Here is a 23,858-nt window from a genome sequence, read left to right as displayed (position 1 = left end):
AAAGTTTGAAACATAAGAAGAAATACTAACGTCAAAACAGAACACTGTTTACAGTGAAAAAGAAGTGAAAATGGGAAGAACTTGCATTTTAAACATATTACGGTACTATGAACCAAGTGTAAGAAAAAACAGCTTGTAGCATATGTGCAACCAAGAGCGTTTCACAATATTTTCTTCAAACTCTTTAAAATCATTTTAATGACAATTATATTTCCTTTTGGACACAAATGTATTTATTTTTTTACCCTAGCAATAGAACAAAATATAATTTCTTTAGCCATTTTTTTCATGAGAACAGTTCATTGTACAGTTGAGGAAATATATGAAATAAGGCCTGTGGCTTGATTGCTAGTGGTTAGACATGTTTTCAATCTTTGCCATAATGGAAAAGATTTGCAGTGAACTGCAAACTGATGCAGAATCTCTCTCCTGCTTTTGCAAGTCTTGTCAGGAATATTAAGGTACAGTAAATTTGTCCCACAGGATTTTTAGAGCCTACGTCTTGTATATAATACAATGTAGGCCTACAAAAAAATGATGCAGCCATATTTACAAATTTAGTTCACAAACTGCTGCAGTAAAATGGCTGGAACGCTTTCATTGCGTGTGTGTACGTTTATTTCACAATCTCTTTTATGTCAGCAGCAGAAGATATCTTAAAATACCTCGATGGCATCTCTTTTTTTTCTTTGTAACAAATAATTCTTTTAGTATACTCTGTGTATATACAAAGCTTTGTTTTATAAAAATTCACAGAACTGCAAGGTCCAGTCATCTCCGTTACATGGGAGAAAGAAACCACAGGGACAACAGAATTGTCTCTTCAAGCAGATATGAGGGAGCCTGCATGGGGCCAATTAAGTCTGTTTAATACTTGTATGTGGTCTTCAGTATTCCTTTGCTACACTATTAAAGGCTTGTCACTAGTTGCATTTGTCCTTCCCTAACGTCCCCTTCTGGAATACATCCTTCCTTGTTAATAGGAATTATATAGCCGTCGCTATTGCCCCTGCTGATTTGATAGTACATCTGAAGCTGATGACCAGCTCCGAGATTTGGCATGCTTTTGTAGTAAATGTCCTCATTCTCACTCCTCCTGGAGGGAGAGAGGTCTTCCTCGATGTCGGGACTGCTCTCAGGGTAAGGAGAGTCTCTGAGGTTGGGCATGCTCGTGTAAAGAGAGTCTCTGTTGGGGGACTGGAGGTGGTCTTCAACTTCAGCTGTCAGCTGTGACACATAGCTATCTGTTCCTTCAGTTTTCACTTTCTTCTGTGGCTGGTACAGAAGGGAGTGAGTCCGCTGGGGAATCAGGGGGGCCTCAAGCTCCTTTTGATGCAGCTCCAGGCCTGGGTTATCACTGTGCATCAAAGATGAAGCATCCGCGACGATAGCATCATCTTCACTACTGCTCCCGCCGATCACAGCTTTGATTGGTAATGTGCGCTCTAGGTTGTGGTTCTTGTTGCTGCCCCGCAGGTTGTTGTGCACTAATTCTGAAATGATCATTTTTTCAAATGCGGCATCATTCAGGCTTAGTCCACAGTCTACAACTTGCACACTGTCATTATAGTCTCCGTTGCGCAAAGAGTAGCTGTTGTTGAAATTACCATTTAGCGGTAGAGTATCCATGGCACTTGTATCCCTGGCATTGTTCAGTGAATGTCCTGCAAGAGAAAAGTGACACCCTGGGTTAGTGTCTGCGCCTCAGGCACGGTTCTTATTCTATAAAAGATCTTTAATGTAGTTCAGGACAAAGTTGTACTTGGAAGTAAGACTTGAGAAATGTTAGGGTGACTGGATGTTCCCAACGGTAAGGGTAGGCACCTTATAAAAGAGAGAGAGAAGTTTATAAAGTAGTAACACTTTTCATGAAGCTTCAATGTTACTTTAAATTAGAAATTTGAAAGTAAATGCAAGGTTTCTAATTTAACAATTTAGCATCAGTTCTAGAAGTCTTCCAATAAGGAAGAGGAAGGTCACTCCATGCCCTTGCATATGTAATGCAATGCAATTCATTTGTAAACATTTACATTTTAAGTACAACACCATGGTTCAGGAAAAATAAAATCAACAGAATTTGTCCTAAACAACACTAAATTAAAACAAATCAAAAAAAAAAAGTAATCAGGTCACATACAAAACAGAAGGTAAATGTGTAACTAAACCCACATCATTGGCAAGCAACTACTTTTACAGCATTTCTAAAATTTCCTTTTCGTGTGTGTTTTTTTTTCTTTTGAAGATGGAATAAAGAAAAGAATGAAAAAAATGGACAAGTACAGAGATTTCATGTTAAGCACAGACAGCCACCTCTCACACTAAAGGGACTGGGGTCCACAAGCACCATCCAACAACACGGAAGACAGCAGGTGGAATGACTCACTTTGGACAACTCACATCATGTCTGTCTGCTCAGGCTATCTGGCCTAAGAGTAGCTGATATATAAAAGAAAGTAAAATGATTTATTGTAACATGATGAAGAATTACTGAGCTTCTCAGCAACTTAGTCAGAGCAAGGGTTCAACAAATTAGATTGCTTGCAATAACAGCTTTTCCCCATTTTAAAGTGAATTTCTGTTTTGGTTGCATTTTTCTCGGCCAGCAACGGCCCCAGGCTTCAGAGGGCCAAAGTTCGCCTGCAGCCCTGCAGTCTGCATCAGTCACAGTGACAGTACTAAATGAAACCACCATCTATTTAAGAGTTGGACCCACAGACACCATGGGCAACATGGAAGTCAAAAAGCAGAAATGTTAGGGATTCCTCTAAGCATGGGTCACAGAAATTAACCAAATGATAAATATTAAGCTGTGGAATGGGAGGAGATTATCAGCCAGGGCTGACATTTTTCAACTGCTGGAGAAATGGAGAAATTGGATACGTCTTGCTGGAAGGATGAAAAGAAGTTTAGGAAAGAAACAAAAAACTGGAGTTTTATGGTGACATGCTCTTTTTTTCTAGAGATAAAGCAATTGGTTTTGCTAGAGACACAAAGACATGTAAACTAAGACATCACATTGCTTCCCAGGCAAAGAAGAAAAAAGAAAGCTTTGAAAGAAACTGAATGGTATGTGTCATGAAAAGTTAGATGATTTGTTAGTGAACTCTCCTAGAAGAATCACTTTTAACATTCTAGAGAAATGTGTGGAAAAATCAAGAAAGAATGAGGTACTGTTTTTGGAATGAAACTGACCACTGTGAGGCTGCTGCATTATATGCAAGGCTTGGAGTAGTTACACAGAAAGAAAAGTGATTTTTAAAAGTGTGTCTAAGAACATTTCCTGATTTACTTTCAGCCAGCGCTTAAAGCTGCAGCTTAACCAAGAAAATTCAAAGTTGCTTCCATAAAGATAGAAAGATTGGATTCATGCCCAAAAGTGACTGTTTTGTTTGGTTACAGAATACTAATTTTTGAAGTGCAAGAGCTGCAGCTAATCTTGTATTGTGTTGTTCCAGCCATCCATGTGCACTGAATTAGTCAAAAGGATGGCAATTCTTTGAACAGCTTCTCTAGGCTTTGATTAAACAACTTTTTTTGTAGCTGGGTAATTTCATATATGTTCCTAGATCTCTCTTGCAAAAAGCCTTATCCATATGGAACATATGGCATTTATAAGAGACAGCCAACACATGGACTACATGCCGGTATTAATTTCCTCTATGAAGGCGCTCTCTCTCTCTCTCTTTTAGAAATAATCTAATTCTTTATCCTCTACTAAAGAGATATCGAAGCATATTTAATAATCCAAAATGAATTTTCTATGATATACTGCAGAGTTAAGCACACTTGAATATACTTCAACCAGTTTTAAAGAGGCAAGTTTAGCTGCCCGTGATCAGGTAATTCACTTGAAGTCTTTTCATAGCCTGTAGCAAGATTACAGTGGGAATGTGAAAACGTAAGTCAATTATTAAGCATCTCTGCTTAACGGTGCTCTGGTTTTTAGCAGCAAATTATTTCAGCATTGGATATCCTCAGTTACCAATAGGGCTTGCTACAGACCTCTTGTGATTTTTTTCCCTTTCGCAAAAAGCAGTACACATGTACTGTTTGAACAGGGAAACATTTCATTTGCAAATTGTGAACCACTTGCCCGCTGAGTCTACTTCATGACCGCTAGTTATGTTTTAATTGTGCCCATTAAAAATCATGCTGAAAAAATTTACATTTGATAGGCAAAGTTAAGTTTTACTCCCATACTTGTCTCTCTGTAGGTTGCTAGAGGAAAGCATAAGGAAAGTAAGAAAACAGGAGAATGAACATAGAAACTGCAGTTCACCGTTTTTTATATAAAATAAGGAAATCTGACATGGAACAATAGGTTTGATTTCAAAAAAGAACATGCTTAACACAGACTTTCAATTACATTAGAGACTCTTTATTTTATAGCTTATTCAACTAGTAATTATTAAACATGTTTTAATTTGGGAATTGATTCAGTAACAAAAGACAAGCAGTTGGACAGTATAGTATAGTACAAGTAAGTTAGTGATGAGGCTCTGACAACCCTGAACCTATACATACGCATGTGCAAGTGTGTCTGCCTGCAGTGGTGAATTAGCATCCCTGCATGTGCCTAAAGCATCAGAGCAATATCATGTTAGGTGACAAATGCACTTAGGACATGTCATCCTAAAAATGTAACTGCTGGTGCTGCCGACAGTCTTAGGATCAAGGCCATATGTCCCACACGTCTACGTTCTCTTCTAATTCTAATCACTGCCTGAACAGTTTCCTAAGGAAAAGAAAAAACTCACATAAAGCTGCACTATACTATAGTTTGCCTCGAAATATGACTCTGGATACAGTTTCCCACACCAGGATAATCCAGATGTCAAGATGCCTTGTGTGGGTTTAATTGTCTAATCAACTCCAGAAGCAGAATGTTCTCAGCAAGCTTTTGATTAATTTTATATTGCATAGACGTGATACCTCTAAGTGATATATATCTTGAAGATGGGCTCTCAGACCAGGGGGTGTCAGTCCTGTAATAGTATATTAAGATTTATGCCACCTGTGTTAAAAACATGGATGATTATTGGCAACGGCTATTATGGAAAAGGCATTATCACTATAATATAGTGCAGTTTTACAAGCCTGGCATTATCAGCAGTACTTCTCGAGGGAGAGGCATTCTGAAGGCAGTTCTAGGTCCCCAGCTACATTAAGGGAAGGGGGCACTGTGCAAAATATCATTAAGAAACATAGGCAAGATCAACATATCCCAAAGTGTGGGCACACCTGGTGAGTTAAACACAGGAGCTGAAGGGGCATTACATACAACGGTTTCAGCGAGCAATGTGTTATACGGATTGTTAGTGCCGTGCGGTCGAAGAAGAGGGTTTGTTAGTAGGTAATTGCCAGTCATTCCTAAAGCAAAGAAACAGAAAGAGAGAGACATCAGCTCTTTAATTTGATTCTGACAGTTCCAATAAAATATTTTTTCTTTCATCATGAGTCATGTATATCTTGTCAAATTTAATTCAGCAGAACATTTCTGAATGTATTTGAACTACTAATTTGAAGGAAGAGAGTGAAAATGTAGTTAGATTTCAGTAATTCACAGGTGCCGTCCAAATCCCCAAAGTAAACACCTGCTGAGAATGACATTTGCTAATTTATACAAAATCGCTGTTAAAACAAGAATAGCAATTAAATGCTGAAAGACCCAATGTTCTGTTTCAAGATGTTACAACTTAATGTCTGTAACCTTAACCATGGATAGGCACCAGAATAGAGAAATCAAAATCATGTTAATTTAAAGGCATCGGACAATCTGATGGAAAAACCCCCACCAGAGTTTATTTCTAAATTAAGTGAAAATAGAGTAGGATTATTAAAAAAAAAGGAAGGGGTGGAACAAAAGCACAGCTTTTTCAGCCAAAAGTAAGTTGAGCACAAACTGCAGGAAGCCTCTCTTATTATATGCAAAAGAGCACATGCTGAAGGTTTTGGAGCTGGGGTGGGGAGACTGTGGGTAAATCATTCACATATTCTTGTAGAAAAAATGGATCCATGCGGCAATATTAACTACAAGGCTTTTTAAAAACATCAATTATCTTTAAGATACGTCTGTTCTCTGAGTAACAATAATCTTAAATGAACACTAAAAGAAAGAACAAACAGCTTGTTTAGCAATTCCAGTCCAAATGCATCAACATTTTCTTTTGTACTAGTGTCTAAATAAGCAGGCAAAGTTTCAAAATAACATCTTAAAAACCAGCCCTTAGAAACCCACATGGATCTTGGGTCTCTTAAATGAACACACTCGTCAACAGTACATAAAATTAGATTACAGCCTTTGTGCACGCATATATATCACATAAGAGCTAGGTGAAGGTGCTATTCAACTAAGCAGTATGGGAACCCATAAGGAAGGGTTGATCTTGTCTGAATATATTACATGTCCAAAATGAGATAGAGTGCAGTCTAAGAATTTACATACAAAATTTAAATTGATTAGCTTCTCATTGTGGCAATGGTGGCAGATATTACATTTTAAATATTAATGCCTTATCACCACTCAAAATATTATTACTGTAGGTAGCAAAAAATCCTGGAGTTCGGGGAATTGCTTTACTGACAGATTATGTTAATCTTATTTGGTGTTGGTTTCATTTATTTGATTTTCACAGGTTTTTTTTAAATGCAATCTACATACAAGAAAGGGCAGTTCAAGCAATCTTCTGCTGTAGCGTACATTGCAAACTTTCGACTGTATGGTAATTTCAGCTAATTAACATAATTGAACATGGATCCACATCCCCCCCCCATCACTGTCATCCTCACTGTGCTGTAGCAGAATGAATATTGATTCTCATTCCTTAGCCCTGGTGGTTCTCGTAAATAAAGCTCAAAGGCCATGGGTCTTGCCTGCAAATACGGAATACAGGGTTGCCAAATCTGAGCTGAGAAATTCCTGGAGATATGGAAGTGGAGCTCAGGCCGGCTGGAGTGCAGGGAGGGGAGGGGAGGGATCTCAAAGGGGTATAGTGCCATACAACACACTCTCTAAAGCAGCCATTTCTTCCCAAGGGAACTTGTCTCTGTAGTCTTGGATATCAGTTATAATTCAAGGACGTTTCTAGGCCCCATCTGGAAGTTGGCAACCCTAGTGAAACATGTGGGGAACGTCTCTTTCACAAGTCCTACTAAAACTAGCAGGAGCTGTGCATGTCCAAAATGTGGCTTGCTGATTTCGTTAGGGTATGTCGGCACCAAGCTAGCTAAACACAGCAGACTCTATGATTATGAGTTGCTGTCAATGCAACCAGTCTGCCAGCAGGGAAACTTTCTACTGGTTAAGAACGGAGTGGCTATGTATTCGACTGACAACAAATGTTTCTCTTAGGGCCTATGCAGATATTATTAGTAAGGAAAAAATGTCACCTTTCAAGGTGTTTCAGATCGGCACACTCTTACCCACCTTTCTCAACACGGAGAGCAAGTAATATATGAACTCCATTGGATGTTTATTTAAATCCAGTATTATGACTCTGCCTCTCTATCTAAAGAAGGAATGGTACTTTGCTTTAGAGGATCAGGGATATACTATGTTCCAATAAACATGGTACAGCTTGAGCTACAGACTGATTTTTTTCTCCAGGAGAGGGGTGAGGGAGAAGCTGAGAAGGATGGAATTTTCCTCAGGTAACATCTGAACAAGTCCCAATTTTCTAGCAGTCTTCATTTTGCCAGAAAGTTGGTGAGCAGTTTATTGATTCTAGCTGAGTTAATAGCCTGGGAGCAGAAAGAAACCAGGCAAGGAAGGCTGTCCACTGGTTTGAGATATGGGACATGTGAAGATCCATGTGCATCAGAAAAATGTGGATACATGCCACAGGGAACTGCAAGCAGTTGGCACGTCCCTGTGGTGTATACCAGAATTGTACAACTGTTGGAAAAGGAGTATCAGCTGTTTACCATAAACAGTACAAATACACAGAAACATAAGGTATGTTGCAGCCCTTAATTATTAAGTTTTCTGAGCAGCTGTGTGTTTCTGAGTTCTGAGGACAGCAACTGTTTCCCCATCTCATCTAGCCCAGGAGGGACTTCCTTGGAGGAAGCGACCACATGAAGAATGCCACCTAGGACTGAAGGTTAATGGTTTCACCAGTTTACTAGAAACCATGATCGATGGCTGGGTTTTAATCTAATTAATTTATACTTTGGAATGTTTTTAACTGAACTGTATTTTAAATATGATGTACACCACCCTAAGCACTCCGGGGGAGGGTGGTTTAGAAATTCAATAGGTAGTAGTAGTAGTAGTAGTAGTAGTAGTAGTAGCAGTAGTTTGAGACTTTGGGGCAGAGGAAAGTGAGAAAAGGCTTGTAAAGGTCTCTATGTAGAACATGTGACTAACAAAATTTATACAGACAACTATCACTCCAAGGCACAGAGGTGTATGTGCTGTGCACATCAAACACTTCTCCATGTACAGTTCTCCATTGACTCACAATCATACTGTTTTGCATGCACAGAGCTACTCTCGCCATGAAATGAGAAAGGAATCTTGGTGGTTGGATCTGAAATGTAATGGAGCTCCTGCTCCAGTGTTTCATGGTTTGTTTGCCCAAGAAGAATCCTGCATTTGGAAAATGAGAATCCAGAAGCTAGAGACAGAGTTTTAAAAAGACCAATTGACTATTGATTTCTTGGATGATAATAAGTCCTGGGATCAATCCCATCAATGCATCAAGTGAAAAACTAGCAGCAACAATGAAATACTGGTTTTGTTTTTATTACAACTACCTGGGAGGCCCCACTTCTCATAACCTAGATTTAGATTTTAAGGAAAGAAGAAATGAGGCAGCTTTCAGATGAAGATGTTAAGGTTAAGTGTTGTCCTGTTAGCATCACATTTCCCTTATGAGAAGTTCCGGCATGGAAGCCAGTGAGAAAGTTTGCTTGTCCTTGAGTATTTACGGTTGGAACATAGTGGAGTGGCCCTTCTCTATCATTTAGTAAACCTATAGGAAGAGATACGAAGGCTTTACAAACATTAATCTGAGTTACAATGATAAATCTATGTCCAGAGGTCTTAAATCTAGTCTACATGGCTATGTTTTCTCCCTCTTGGGCTGTCATGTAGCAGACAAATGCTGCATTACAGACATGATCAAAACTATACGGGAGAAAAATCTTTGCAGATGTCTTTTGTATAGAGCTGATTTCAATTTGATTTCACAGGCAAAATGTTCACGTATGGAAATCTAATGCATTTAAAATGTTACTGTGCTGGTAGTTCTGTTTCAGTTTTAAACTACAAAGGTTAGCAAAGATTTAAAATTATGTTCTTGCTTTTAAGTTAAATTATTGATGAGACTTAGTTAAATACACTTTCCATGAATGAGAATGCTAGCTTCTATCCTAAGAAAAGGGGGCTTTAGGAACCAGATTTTAAATGTATTCACGCCAACGTTAAATTGTAACTTTAACAAGTACTGCTTCTGAACTGCCTGCGTGTGTGCATGCACGTCCATGCATGTGCACACATGTATTTCCATTATTCATTACAGATATTCAGTGTGCCTACTTCATATGCTTTATTTTTATTTCCAATGCAATTCACCTAAATTCATGTCGAATAAAAGGCTGCCGAGTTATTTAAAAAAATAAAACAAATGTGTCCAATAACTGACCTTGATTAAGTGTTGAAGTGCTATTGATATCACCTGAGATAAAAGAAGATTCAGATTGTTTTCTCACAGTGTCATTCCACATCCTTCTTATTCGGCTCTGTTAACAAAGTAAATCCAGCATAATTGTCACATTTCAAGCAGCAGACTGACACATTTTGTCACTTTTAATCTCCCTTTGTATTGCAATCTCTATGCGTGCTATTATGGATAGAGTAATGGAGAGCAGGGATGCTGCAAATTTTGCAGCAAACCTGTGTGGCAGTCGAATGCACCCTAATTAACACACCCTCTCAGTTAGTGCGCTGATCAAGATTATGTTCACCTTGCAGTGAACAAACTGGACAGCTGGCGAACAAGTGTGCAGATGCCTGTTGGTCAGAAACCACCTCACAGCTGATTGAGGGAGTCAGGTTCTGATCTTCCAGCACTTCTGTGTGTCTTAATGTTGCTGTGATGGGACACAGGAAAGTTTCGAGGGAGAATCAGCAGAAGCCACATCCCAGCTAAAGCTTTGAATAAGCTTCTGATCCACCCCCACCCCCACCCCCACCCGTTTAAAGATACTGATCACTTCTGTTCCCAAGTGGGTAGAAGCTGACCACTAACGTTCTCCCCCTCCAGCTGGAGAAAGAAGTAATTAATTTCTGTTCTCCCTGCCCTAAGCAACTCTTATGTCCCTGCAAGGCAGAAACTCAGACTGAAGCAGATGGAAGTGAACTCTTTTTTTCATAGCAGCTTATAATATAAATATAAAAAGAAAAGAAAAGAAAGAAGTCTGACAAATGCTCCTGAACTATATGGTGGTAGGTGAAAATGGAAGTTCTTTTAAGAATACAGCAAGGAACTGCAGTTCCCCGCAAAGTAACTATGACAACAGAACATATGATACATATGATTGGCTGAGTGCCAGCTTTTCTTCCTCCCCCAAGCTTCTTACTTCATGCCTGCAAGGCTGGGACACACTGAAATGTTTTCTGTCCCTGCCTCACTGGAATGAACAAATGAACAGCACTTCAATCCGTCAGTTCCTTGATTATTACAGGCAATCAGAAGGTGAGCAAAACGGAGGGGTGTTCAAGCATACCACTTGGAGAGAAGCATGTCATTTTCATGGAACTGGCTGTGGAGAGTTTACCTTCAAACTAGTGTCTGGATCTGTGCCAATTTACAGCACCATCTTAAGCAGAAGCAGACCCTCCTGACTTAGAAGGGTGTGACTTTACTTCAGATGATACTGTCAGAAAATCAAATGTATTACGTTTCCTTCTCTACGTCCTGACCAGCTAGAGCTAGATGAGAGTTGACAACACTGTCCTGAGACTGGCTTCTGGTAGTCCAAAGCTCAAACATGTTGAGGAAAGAACCACATTTTATCATTAAATTGAAAAGGCCACTAAACATGTACTCATGATAATTAGTTTGCACATTCCAGAGTTGGCCATGATCATGAAACCAGTTTAAGTTAAACTCTGGAGGAGGGCCTGTAGGGCTGTGGCACTTTAATAAAAAAGGGGGAAATGTCCTTTCTGACGATGTCCTTTTTGATAAAAAAGGGGGAAATGTCTTTCCATGGATAGAATGGAAGAGATAAGGAAAAATTAGCTGAACTCAGTAGCTGCCCGAGAGAAAAAAGTTTAATGCTAAGTCAGGATTTATTGTTTATGCTAGTATATATTCTATCTAAACACAATCAGTATTCTTGCTGCTGCTGTTCTTTCCCTAATTTTGGCCTTACTAAATTTCCAGAAAATGGCCAGACAAGTTCATCTGTATAATGTGAAACTGTATGTGAAATATGCATTGGGTAAACATTCCTGAAAGTGCCTTACCAAAAACTCATCTCATTCACATATCTTACTGTTCACCAGGGGTCGTTTCGTAGAAAAAGAGCTAGGGGAACTCATTATCATATGCCACACCCCCTGACATCACCGGAAGTGTGTCATAAGGCCACACACCCTGCCCCAACAGTCCCTGCCACTGCCGCCGGCCTTGCGGGAGTGCAAGGAAGCCCCGCGAAGGCCCTCCCTGGCCCCAGGCAGGCAGGGGTGGGGAGATGCAGGGAGGAAGCAACTTACCCTCCCTCTTCTCCTGCCTCCTCCTGGCTGAATGAGGGCCGGAAGCAGGGTGGTCGGAAGCAGGGGGCGGGGCTTCGTCATGTGCCCCACCCCCCGTACCTCACCCGGGGGAACTGCGATCCCCCGCAATCCCCCCCGAAATGACCTCTGCTGTTCACCCATTATCTCTCATGGATGTATCCCTCACCATTGTCCAGCAAGAATTGAGAAGTAGCCCTAAGTCTGCATATTGACTTCTTGTGTTTAAATTGTAGAAATGTTTAGAATCAAGTCCAGAATGTGAAAGCATGTAATTGTCATCTAGATTGCTATAATAAGAACATGATTAGTGCATCTGTATATCTCAGTGGGCTATTTATAAGTAAAGTTAATTAAAATATACTGACATTAAAAGACGCTGTCAAAATCTTTGTTACCTGAGTGCCAGAGGAATAGCGAGCACTAGTTCTTGTGGTTGATGCCTTTACTGAACTATGTGGGCTCTCTGTTGGTAATCCTCCGCAACAATAAGAATGTCTGAAGCACTTTCCATATTCCTTCCGTACCTGTAAATGAGTAACAGTGCTCATAAACATATACATTCATGTTTTCAATTATTTTAAATTGATATTTCTAGCCCACCCTTTCTAGAGATTTGAGTGATAATAATGCTAACCCAAGATTCTTCAAAATGGAACCAAATTTAAATTCCCAGTTAAACAAATATCGATGACAAGCAGTATTATTTATTAGTTGCTGTAGTATTATTTATGTTATTGGTCCTTCCTCTTTTAAGAATTGGTACGGCTCAGTAGAAAAGAGTTGGAATGTCATCGCTTCAAAATTGCCAAGCAATTTCTAAATGAAGGTATACAATGATGCTGCCTGAACTGCAGATGGCTTCTTTGTAAGTAATTCATATATTTGTTTTCTGCTTAACTGCCTCCTAGTTGCAACCAAACACCAACACTATCTAGAAGTGAACTACAAGAAGTATTTCTTGTCCAGTGATACGTTCACACCTGTTCCAAGTAATGTGATCATAATCAAATAATCTAAGGAGAACTGAACGCAGCAAACAGTCTCGCCACCTATAAGGGAAGGAAGTGTTACTAGAACTGAAAAACTGTCTAACATTTGTTTATGCCACTGACTGACGTTTACATGGAAAACTTTTAAACAATTATAAATTCAGTATGTTTCTCTAGAATGCTCTAACAGTAACACCCTCCCCACCCTCTACTGATATTTGGGACTTCTGTTTCAGTGTATCTGAAGAAGTGTGCATGAGCACAAAAGCTTACACGTAGAATAAAACTTTGTTGGTCTTAAAGGTGCCACTTTGTCCTGCCGCTTCAGACCAATATGGCTGTCACCCTGAGTGCAATCCTAAACAGAATTATATCCTAAACTGACTGACTTTAATGTACTGGGATTGCATTGTAAGATCATATATTCATATATTATTCACATATATTCGTATATACAGAGATAATGAGGGAATGCTCTGTGGTGGCCTCTTGTGCCCTAGAGGAGTGATGTGTGTTAAAGCTGCCTTTTTCGCGTCCAAGGTGGGGTGAAAGCAGCGGCAACAACTGTGAAAACTTGGCTCTACATTGACAGAAGTCTGGAGAAATCATCCTCAGCTCTCTGTAGTTTGGCTCTAATGAAAGATGTTGTTACTTTATGGTACCAAACTTGACTAAAATGTCATTGTCAAAAACTGTGATTGCTTTGAAGCTGGTTTGGGTGACTTCCCTTCGTCAGTGGCAGTTCATTAACTGCACTGTCCACTTTACCCATTCATCAGGTTAAGGGAAAGCTGCCAGCAAATACATGGAAAACTGAACAGTGTGTGTATGCATATGTATGTGCAGAACATCTATTGTTCGGATGGTTTTGAACAAAAGATGTTGGCTTATTTGAGATCCTAGAAACAAATTTTAAGTTCAATAGGGTTGGTTAAGATCACAAACATGTGAATTCCTAAACATATGGAAATTACTATACAATGCTACACTAGAACAACAGGAAAACATGGATCTAGAGTTTAACATATTTTAACTGCCACAGAAGCATATTACAAATCAGAAACCATATGACCAGAAGCTGTCTCTTTATACCCAAGTACCACTCCCTGGGGCTGATTTTGTCTAATGTCTCTACTGCTGTGAATGTACATTATCTGTCGGTGCAGCACATTCCACTGTCATTATTTCTAAATTATAGCCTGTTCAAAACTGAAGGAAGTAACAGCACTATCATCTTGTCAGAACTGGAAACATAATAGTTTTCACTTCCACAATTCTATTTCTCTGTTCAATTTACTGACCAACTAGTAATAACAGAATAAAAAATCTGCATTAGCTATGTATACAGCGGTTGAATGATATCCACTGAAAGACACTGAAAATTTTAAACACTAAATGGCAACCTGAATGTTCGTTCAGGTATGTATCATCTTGGACTAGATGAAGGTTTTCCATACTTGACTGGCACTTTAATTTTGCTTTCTGCTGATGCCACATAACAGAAGGAACAGTGCACAACTGTAATAAGAAACAAAAAGCTGCATACCTCTGGATTATATAATTTTTGTAAAAAATAGCACTTTGTAATTACTTACACTAGAAATGATTTGCATCTCTTAAGATTTTCTTTTTAAAATGTTTAGAGCATTCAACTCATGTCTTGTTCTGATGACAAAGAGTATCTGTACACAATTCAGCATTCCTTCTAACTTTTTCTTACTTAAACAATTCTGTAGAAATTTCTGTAAAGGATGCCACACACGAACAAATAGGATGGCAAGAAAACTCATTCTGAAATGCTACACTTTCCAAAGGTTGCCTCTAACTCACTTCTAGGGGTATTCATTTGGCCTAAATCGAGCCCAAAAAATACCAGAAAAATACTGTAACAATATTTTCCGGATATTTTTTCAGCTTGTTAACAAGTAGGCTACTTATTCGGCTATCTGAAAATGGCCAACCCCCCAAATCCCGGACAGATTACGGATTTTTTTTGGGAGTGCTGGATAGCCGCAGTGAAAGGGCATTTCAAGGGCTCTCAGTCCCTTTTAATACCTTCAGAGTGAACTCTCACCTTGAAGAAGGCATTTAAAGGGACTGAGAGCCCTATAAATGCCTTTGAAGTTTACTCACCGCTTGGAAAAGGCATTTAAAAAGACTGTGATCCTTTTAAATGCCTTTTCCACCTCCATCAGAAGCAATGGAAGATGGGGACACATTCTTTGGGGGCCCATAGAATTGGACCCCCCTGGTCCAATCTTTTTGAAACTTTTTTTTAGAACCGGCACCAGCAGCTATGCTGCAAATTTGGTGCCTCTACCTCAAAAGAAAAACACCCCCCCCAAGCCCCAGATACCCCCAGATCAATATAACGGTCCCCATAAGGTATAATGGAGTTGAAAAAATCCAGCAATCCCTAATATTTACCAAATCTGAGTACCATACCGGGAGTGGGATTCAGGAATATTGGGAAATCTGATATTTTGGGGGTTTAATATACAAAATTTGAAAAACATTGGGAGGGTTGTTTTTTTACACCCCTACTCATTTCCTAAAAAACAGCGTATCTCTAATAAATACTCAGTCAAATCATTAAGTTGCCCCATGAATCACAAAGGGCAGCATTTCATTAATGTGTGAGCAACACTGTCCCTTTTAAAAATCTCCAGTAAAAAGCTTACTATAAAACATTGCTTTAATATGGATAATATCGTTATAAGACACTAATAACAGAGTGTCTCCTTTTCTTGTGTTATTTTCTTATAACTTTCTTCCCTGTTCCATCTGCTCATACTTTCCTAACTCCCTTGTAAACCCTTGGGTACATTATTTGTTTTCATTTATGAAAATCAAACGTGTTGTGTCTCAACTGGAATGGAAATTAAGTGAGGGGTTGCTTTTGCACAGATAACAGTATGTTCAGCTTTGAGGATTTTCATTTTCACCTCTCTCTTTCAGTGTAATTTACTTGACAATGGCTGCATTCAGAAGTTATGAATAAGCCATGGTTCATTTGTGATGAGAACAGCCAGGAAATCCTCTGGTTCAAGAGCTCTCTCTTTTCTTTGTACTGCACTGCACTGCACTAAAATCAACTAATTTGCTGTGATGTTAAAATTGGGAACTTCAGCAAATCGTGGTTTGTTTCTTGCCTAAAAAACAATATTCTTACAACATAAGCAGAGGACTTCTTGGCTTGTTATACCTGAATGCAATAAAAATATATAGTAATTTTGCACAGTGATGGCTATTAGAATAGTAAACACTGGCAACTACATCTTGATTTACTCCTTCATGGAAAGCTATATTTCACAAACATCAAAGTTTTCTATCTCATATTAACAGATTAGAACAAAACAATACTTTGAAAAACCTATATATATGAAATCAGAAGATTTTCCTATTACAATGCTATTATCAAAACATGCAACAGTCTGAGTCTAGCTTCTGGTGATAAGCTCAGTTCCTGGAGAGAAGCTCAATTCCTGATGATGAACATTCTCTGAAATCAGCAAGAGGTATCGCATCCATGATGTTGTGCCACTGAAGTTTATCAATCACTGTGAGTGCTTCAACCACCAGTGTTTCTGAGGAGTGATGTTTATATAAAAGCCACACCATAATTTAATAGATATGCTAACTATTTTTTCTAGGCTGTGTAGTAGTAACATGAACGTTTGTTGAGCAATGCAATTTAATTTTAATTGATTTCTTTCCCTTTTTGATTGGCTAAGAAAGTTTTAATGTATGTAGTTTGTCACACATTTCCTTTTCTCTTTTTCAATTATATGTATAACCCATTATAATCCTGCGCCACAACCTGCTGACCTTCCCCCCAAACTATTACTAGGTTTTTCTTTTATTTTAATTTTTTTTTCAACCATTACTTCTACATCAGCTATCAATTTGTTTGCAATGGATCAACATTGCAGGTTGTCCTAATCAGAGAATCAAAATTCATGTTAAGTGGGAACTTCAATGACCAGATGGGAGGACTATCACAAGAATAAGAGTAATGTGCAAAATTCATATCAGAATCAGGACTTACTCAGGACACTGGGAAAAGATTGGTAGAAAGCAGAATACAAATTCTTTACTGTAGCCACTATTTTTACCCAAGTGCTCATTTAAAAGTCAGTGTCAGTAGAGATATTCTGGATGAAAATCAGAGAAAATGTGTAATGACTCACTTTCTTTTGGAGTGCACAATGAAAGATGAAAATAAACATTCCTTGGAAAGCATTAAATACTGTGAAAAGGTATGCCATCACAATGGTCTCTTCGTTGACAAAAAGCAGCCCAAAAGACCATGTTAGGCCAAGAAGACACAGGAGAGCAAATGCACCTAGGACCCACGACCTGGAAAAGAATGTTGATTTTAATCACATTGCTGAAAAAAGTGCACATGGCAAACTCACATAACATTTTGCTTTTTGTATTTGACTTTTACTAGCATACATATTCAAATGAAAACCACTCTTGAATTCAACCTTTCATCTATTAAAGGAAGAACAATTCCATTGATTTGGTAGTTTTCATCTCCAGTGAAAACAGCAGCAGACTTTCTCCTTACTCAAGACTGCAAAAGATGGTCAGAATTTTGAAATGCAAAGGTGTACCACAAGACACCCCTGCTTTATCTATTTTTTTTTCCAAGCAGAGATTGAAAACCCTAGTTTAGTCAGTAATGGAAGCTTGTATTTTAACAACTGTGCTTGTACTGACATATACACACGTGAAAATATCATGAATACACAAAGGTTAAATGGCAGATCAAAAGCAGATAATCTAAAGCTTTAAGTCTCTGATTAGCTCAGCTAAACTGATGCTAGATGATCTAACTTTCATATGGATGTGCCTCACTGAAATGTGACAAATACATGGATTGATCCACAAAAGAAAGTCTTTGAAGGATATTAAGTCATGAATAAGTTTCAGGTGGAAACAAAAAGAATTGCCGAGAACAGCGAAGAATGAAGTGGGAAAGGGGTTTTTTCAGTGCATTCCACATCTAACTAATGATCTTACTTGATAAATGGCTTATTATCTTCATAGCTAGAAAGCATTATAAGCAGAAAAGAGAAACAAAATGATTAGACAGAATTTATTGAAATAAATAAGAAAGCATTTTAGTAATTTTATACAAAAATTAGTCAAAATTAGAGAAGTCAAAGTGCAGATGCAAGCAGTTTAAAATAATAAAAGGCATATAATAGTTAAAAATAGTTTAGCAAATCAGACATCTCCAAAGAAGTTAATTAAAATCAGGGACAATTCACAAAACTGTCCAAATTTGCAAAGGTTTTTTTTTTTTTAAATCATGCTTGAAATTTGTTAATATAGGGTGCTATCTTACCCAGGTAAGTCCGTATTATAGTAGCCATCACAAACACGGTAATTACTGGTGTGGATGAGAAGACAGAAAGAAGAAGAAAAGGAAGAAAAGAGAGAGATGCTAAAGATTAGCTCTCTCTCTTATCATGCAACATGCAATGAAGCTGATACTGTGGCCTATCTAAGCAACATCTAGTTAGCCTGGTCGCAAAATGGCTGCTGTGTTCAGTGACAATTCAAGAGCCCAGCCCTAGTTACATTTTACTTGCAACGCCCAATTATTTCAGCTGTGCTTACTTCCAAGTAACAGTGTTTATGATTTTAAAAAGTGCTGTTCTTCCACTGCCAGCCTAGCAAAATAGGTAATATCATATAGAACTAATGAAGGGGTAGGCAACCTAAGGCCAATAGGTTTTATTCAGGCCCACTGAGTTTCCTATAGAAAAAAAGGTCAGGTATCCACACAAGGGCAGGTATGGGCTAGAGACGGAGAAGAGAGCCTTATGTTGCCTACCTGTGATCTAAACTGTGATCCACCCCTGCCAGATTCTTATTAGCTATCTTATTAACCAACCACACTACTCTCCAGAAAGGGGATGAGCAACTCTCATATAGCACCAGGGAGAAAGTAAACATTCATTAAATTAGCATGAAAAACATCAGATAATCTTCAAGATAACAATAGTAATACGGGTAAATTCTCTTAGGGGAATACGATTATAAGCAGGAAAACTGCTGAGAGCCCTTTAACTGTGGAGCATAATTTTAACAAAACTCAGCAGAACAACACCAGCCATGCAAACAGGAACATCATTTTGAACTACGTTTTAAATGCAAATAAAATTACTAGATCACCGTGGAATTTCTGCAAAGACACCAAAGCAATTTCTTGGCAGCTGTTCCAGGCAGGAGTTATTTAATTTTGTCCTTTGCCTGTGACATTATAGCAACAAATGTGACGAAAGCAGTCCTGATGCTCTTTGCTTGGCATCGACAGATATGGTTACCGGGAGACAAAGCCATGTGTTCCTAATGGAGGGCAGCTTTCAATCAGTTTGAACAATCAGAAAATAATAATAGTTTTTGGATTTGAACACAAAGCACTTACTTAATGTTTTCCAACCTGCTGGAGTCTGGTTTCAAAGTGCTTGAGTGCTTCACCATTTTGCACAGTGTGATCACCAGGAAGATAAGATTCAGCTGTCAAAACAGATACCAATGAAATTAAACTATTTCAAGTAACAGGTTGAGTAATGATGATGCTCTAGACTAAATAGAACCGAAAAAAACTGGTTATTTTATAGTCCATTTGGTGGGCTGGTGACAGAACAGCTTCTTAATTCTACAAAGCTGTTGCAAATAAGGATTAGATTAAGAATGGTCTATGGCATTCAGCACACATCTTAGATTACTTTGTATTTAAGTTTCAGTTTAGTTTATATTCTTACACATTCTCCTTAATGTTCAACATTCTTAGGCAACTAACACACATTATATGAATTTACCCTTTTGAGCACTTCAGACATTTTCAAATGTATACTTAAGCATTGGAGCCTACAAACCATAAGTGCTTTGCACTCTTTTTTTCATAGCAGCTTCCTGTGACCCCCTGAAAAGCAGAGTTAAGTCAGGATACCCCACAAGGACAAAAAAGCCATGTGGAATGGGGTGATACAATGAGGAGGAGGAGGAGGAGGAGGAGGAGGAGGAGGCGGCGGCGGAATCAGGAGAGACTGTGGTTCCTCCTACTTCTGTCAGCAGAGCATTTTTTTTGCTGCAGAAGGTCAACTGGTGGAAAAGACATGATGTGCAAATTCAACTGATTGTCCTGCCACACTGCAGTTCCTTACAGAGGTTTCTTGAGCCTTGGCAATGCCTTTTTGTGGGTGACAGGAGGCTGCCGTGGGAAGAGGAAAGCAACCTCATACTTTTGGATTGTAGGATTCAACTCAACATGCAAAGTGTAAAAAAACCCTAACATGTCTACCATATACATTTACCAATCACAGTTTCTTGCTTAGAAATCAATCAGTGGTGGCCCCAGGGTTGCTGTTGCCTAATCTGCGAAACAGCCAGAAGCTCTAAAACCTGAAATGCTGAATTCTGAGTGCTGCAAGGAGGCTTCTTTGGAGCACAAAACCAGGATTCTATCCTTCTGCTTTTCTCTTTTCCACCTGAAATTGTTGCTATCAGGACTCTAAAAAATAGGTGAAGCCTTCCAGAGACAACATTTACTTCACCTAAGGCTGGAAATTATATCCGGCTCTCCTACTTTCATAGTCTTCATTTTTTTTCCTACTCAGGTTCCTAGAAACTCACAGTGCCATCTCCTTTCACAGGACTGTAACTAGGGCTGCCAAATGTGGGTGGGGGGCGGGGAATCCCCCGCTTTGAAAGGCCGATTTCCGACGTGGCGGAATTGGGCCCCGGGGGAACCCCGCCCCCGGCGTGCGCGTCACTAGCAAGTGACGTGGGCATGCCGGGCACGCTGGGGGCGGGGCCACGGCTATACAAGGGAAAACTCTATGGTTTTCCCTTGTATGACTGTGGCCCTGCCCCCAGCGTGCCCACGTCACTTCCGGGTGACGTGCATGCGGCGCGCGCACACACCTTCGACACTAGCCAGGAGCCCCCCGCTCCCGGCGAAGACGGATTTGCCAACCCTAACTGTAACAGATGATGTTACTCTTTGTCCAACTGCTTCACCCTTCTCTGCTTGCAAAATACTTATTCCTCTTTAATAAAGACTGCAAATGTTTTGAATGCGGAATCTTTGATATTACAAAGCATACCAAACCCTTCCCCCAGGGGACACTCAGCATCCTCCCTGTTGGAGTATGAAATTGCCTCACAGGTGTAATTGGAATGGCATTCTTTTCTGGCCAGTCTCTATAATTAACAAAAAAGTTTTTTTGCAGGCTATGTTTGAGTAGCTAGGGTCTTCAAACCCTCCTTCATGAGAAGTCCTGGAATATTTTGACTTCAGGCATCAGCTGCTGTCCTCCTAACCAGCAGGACACATTAGATGTGAGACTCAGTACAGGCTCTTCCTGAAAACGTGCCTTTGCTCTATGTTTGAGAGATGGTGTACACTTGATTCTGTGACATTATCAAGGCATCTCTGCTGTTTCTTTGCACTAACCAATAGGATTCATCCTGGCACTGGTACAGTTGGGATGTTTTTGGTGTACAATGTCATGACTATTGAGAGTTAGTTCAATTGACAGAGACATGTTAACAATGGCTGTCAGTGTTACTACATTACTTTCACTGGTATTGTTTTGATTTCTACTGTGTGGGCAGGAGAGGTTGTAACTATGTTACACCAATGTAGTGAGACCATAGGATCTGTTAGCAAGTCAGGGCTGGTTCATATTTTACTTCAATTGCTTTCTGCACTCATAGCACCAATGGACTGATAAAAGCAGAACAATCTAAGCCGGGACCTTGTGGATTCCAGCAATTAAAACTTCTATGGATTATGAAGTCCTGGAAAAGCAGCTTTCATAACACAAACATTATCCACAGCAATGATCTATGAGATCATAATTTACATTACGTTACTCATGCAAGTAGACGGTGCCCAGTGTTAAGGAAAGTGGCTGTAACTGTCGAAAGAATCAGTCCACAGCGGCATCCACACACACACAAACATTTCCATCTCCATAGATGCTTGTTCAGGACTGAAGACCAACGTATAAATGAATAACTAATAACTAGTAATGCAAAATATTTTGCAATCTGTATTAAAATATAAAAAGAATAGAAAAGAAAGAAGTCTGACAAATGCTCCTGAACTATATGGTGGTAGGTGAAAATGGAAGTTCTTTTAAGAATACAGCAAGGAACTGCAGTTCCCCGCAAAGTAACTATGACAACAGAACATATGATACTTGTTCTCAACATCTCAGTGAAATATGATATAATTTAAAGCATCACCAAACCAAAGAAGACTAATTCACTATCTGAAAACAATATTCAGACATCCTGGTTTTTCTGTGCTTGAGGTACCTATTGAAAAATTATTCAATTTTTGCTTTAAAAAAGTGAGAGAGAGAAAACTACTGATAAGATGCATCCCCTTGTACATCAGTCACCTCCAGACATCCGATGGGGAAAAAAAGAAGAAGTTATTTTAAATAATTTGCTCTCCAGGATATATTCATGAGTCAAAGAAAGTGGGCAGCTTGCCATTTTATCCTATAATATGAAAAGAAGAAAGTGCAGGGGAATTTGCTGAAAAATAATGCACTCCTATAGTAAATGATTTCTTCTTCCAATTTCTGGACACTGTATGAAAAATAGAACTATATAAAGAAATGTTTTGCTTATTCTCCATTCTGCTAATTTTTATCATTGTTATTCAGCAAATTACACATATTTGGAAAGCATGATTTTTGGTTTGGTTTTTTCATTTTAATTTTTTAATGTAGGGCCATTTTCATTAGAACATTCTAGTAATTTGCAGCATTATATATCCTGAAAACCACTGATGGTAGCTATTTCTCTGAAAGGATGCAAATTGACTAGTGTAAAGTTTTCTGCTGTTTTAGCAGCAAATATTATCTGGATAATACCTGTGTTCATTATATGACACGAATATATTTTTTTAAAAATGGAACAAGGTCTGAATCTAATGAACAATTTTGCTGTAGTATCCTCACCATGAAGTGACTATTTTGTATTTTTTCATGATACAGCATTCCCAACATGATGAGATGTGAATACATATCCCAATCTACATTACAGACCATGAAAGGTTTCTTGCATAAGATCTAGTGTAAATGGATGCTACATATTACATTTCCAAGATTTCTTTTAAAAACCTCCAATATTCCTAACTGTCCCACGCCCAGCCCCGGACATCAGTTTCTTGGATACTTTTTGGAGGTTCAAATGGTGATAATAAATTAAGTAAGTGGCTGGCATTATTACTGGAAAACTAAGTGGGCTGTGGACATATATACTTGGACCAGGGCACTGATCATATCCTGGGCATTTCATATATCCTGGATATGGTAAATAGAAAAATTGACATATCCTTTGCCTATAACTGAAGCAATATCTAACTTTTGGAAATCTCCATTATGCTCAATAAGAAAGCTATTTTCTCACTGCCTGTAAATCTCTATTTGACCAACTGAGGGACAATAATGCCTCTTTAAAGTGGTAGGCAATAGACTTCTCAGTTGTGTTGAGAACCTTCATATCAGTAAAATTTACACAGGTAATGTATCAGGGTTGTGAAGATCCCTCACAGAAGTCTCTTATGAACTATAACCAAGCCACTTTGACTGGTATGAATGAATATGGACACAACAGAAGTCAAAATGCAGTCTTTTCTGACCAGAGCTTACAAGGGTGCACTGTTTGTTTTATAGCCATCAACCTGCTCAATTGAATCACGTTCACCTGAGCTTAGCAGCTTGAAATTCATTCCACACAGCCTGAAGTGCTGACATGGATATGATAAGACAGAAGAACAGAAACACCACTCTGAAGTAACCTAGCTGAACTGCACATGTTCTGACCCTGTTTGTCCTCCCTGGAGCTTTCGTTACCTGGCAAATGCAGCTCTAAAATTGCTCTTGTATCTCCAGATCTTTGCTCTTAGCCATGCAGAAACCTATTTCTCCCTGGGACTGGCAGCCAGAGAGGTGCTCTCTGAAGAAGGCTCCTAAATGAGTGTGCAAGCTGAACTCTCCCTGAACTTAATTAATTATTAAAGATGCAGATGGAGCTGTCCGGATGATAAGAACAGCTCCTGACGTGTCATGATCCAAGCTTTC

General features: G+C 39.0%; 1 protein-coding gene across 10 annotated transcripts in view; it reads right to left on the bottom strand.

The window, feature by feature from the left end:
* Positions 1-228: 228 nt before the first annotated feature.
* Positions 229-23,858, bottom strand: part of ADGRL2 (adhesion G protein-coupled receptor L2) — a 252,490-nt gene continuing 228,860 nt past the window's right edge. For 6 of the 10 annotated variants that reach the window (XM_015429415.1, XM_015429414.1, XM_015429419.1 and 3 more), the window contains 6 exons: positions 19,178-19,269; positions 16,926-17,094; positions 12,142-12,270; positions 9,648-9,744; positions 5,242-5,370; positions 229-1,664 (listed from right to left, as the gene is read on the bottom strand). In XM_015429415.1, coding sequence (XP_015284901.1) covers positions 910-1,664; positions 5,242-5,370; positions 9,648-9,744; positions 12,142-12,270; positions 16,926-17,094; positions 19,178-19,269 — 1,371 coding nt within the window. In that variant the 3' untranslated portion in view covers positions 229-909. Of the gene's footprint in view, positions 1,665-4,932; positions 5,015-5,241; positions 5,371-9,647; positions 9,745-12,141; positions 12,271-16,925; positions 17,095-19,177; positions 19,270-23,858 lie in introns of all 10 variants that reach the window. The other 4 variants (XM_015429421.1, XM_015429422.1, XM_015429423.1 and 1 more) reach the window with 2 other exon arrangements.

Source organism: Gekko japonicus, unplaced genomic scaffold, assembly GCF_001447785.1.
Source record: "Gekko japonicus isolate JY-2015 unplaced genomic scaffold, Gekko_japonicus_V1.1 scaffold122, whole genome shotgun sequence".
In the NCBI taxonomy this organism is placed as follows: domain Eukaryota; kingdom Metazoa; phylum Chordata; class Lepidosauria; order Squamata; family Gekkonidae; genus Gekko; species Gekko japonicus.
Note: the sequence above shows the minus strand (reverse complement) of the source record. Positions and strands in the feature narration are given on the sequence as shown.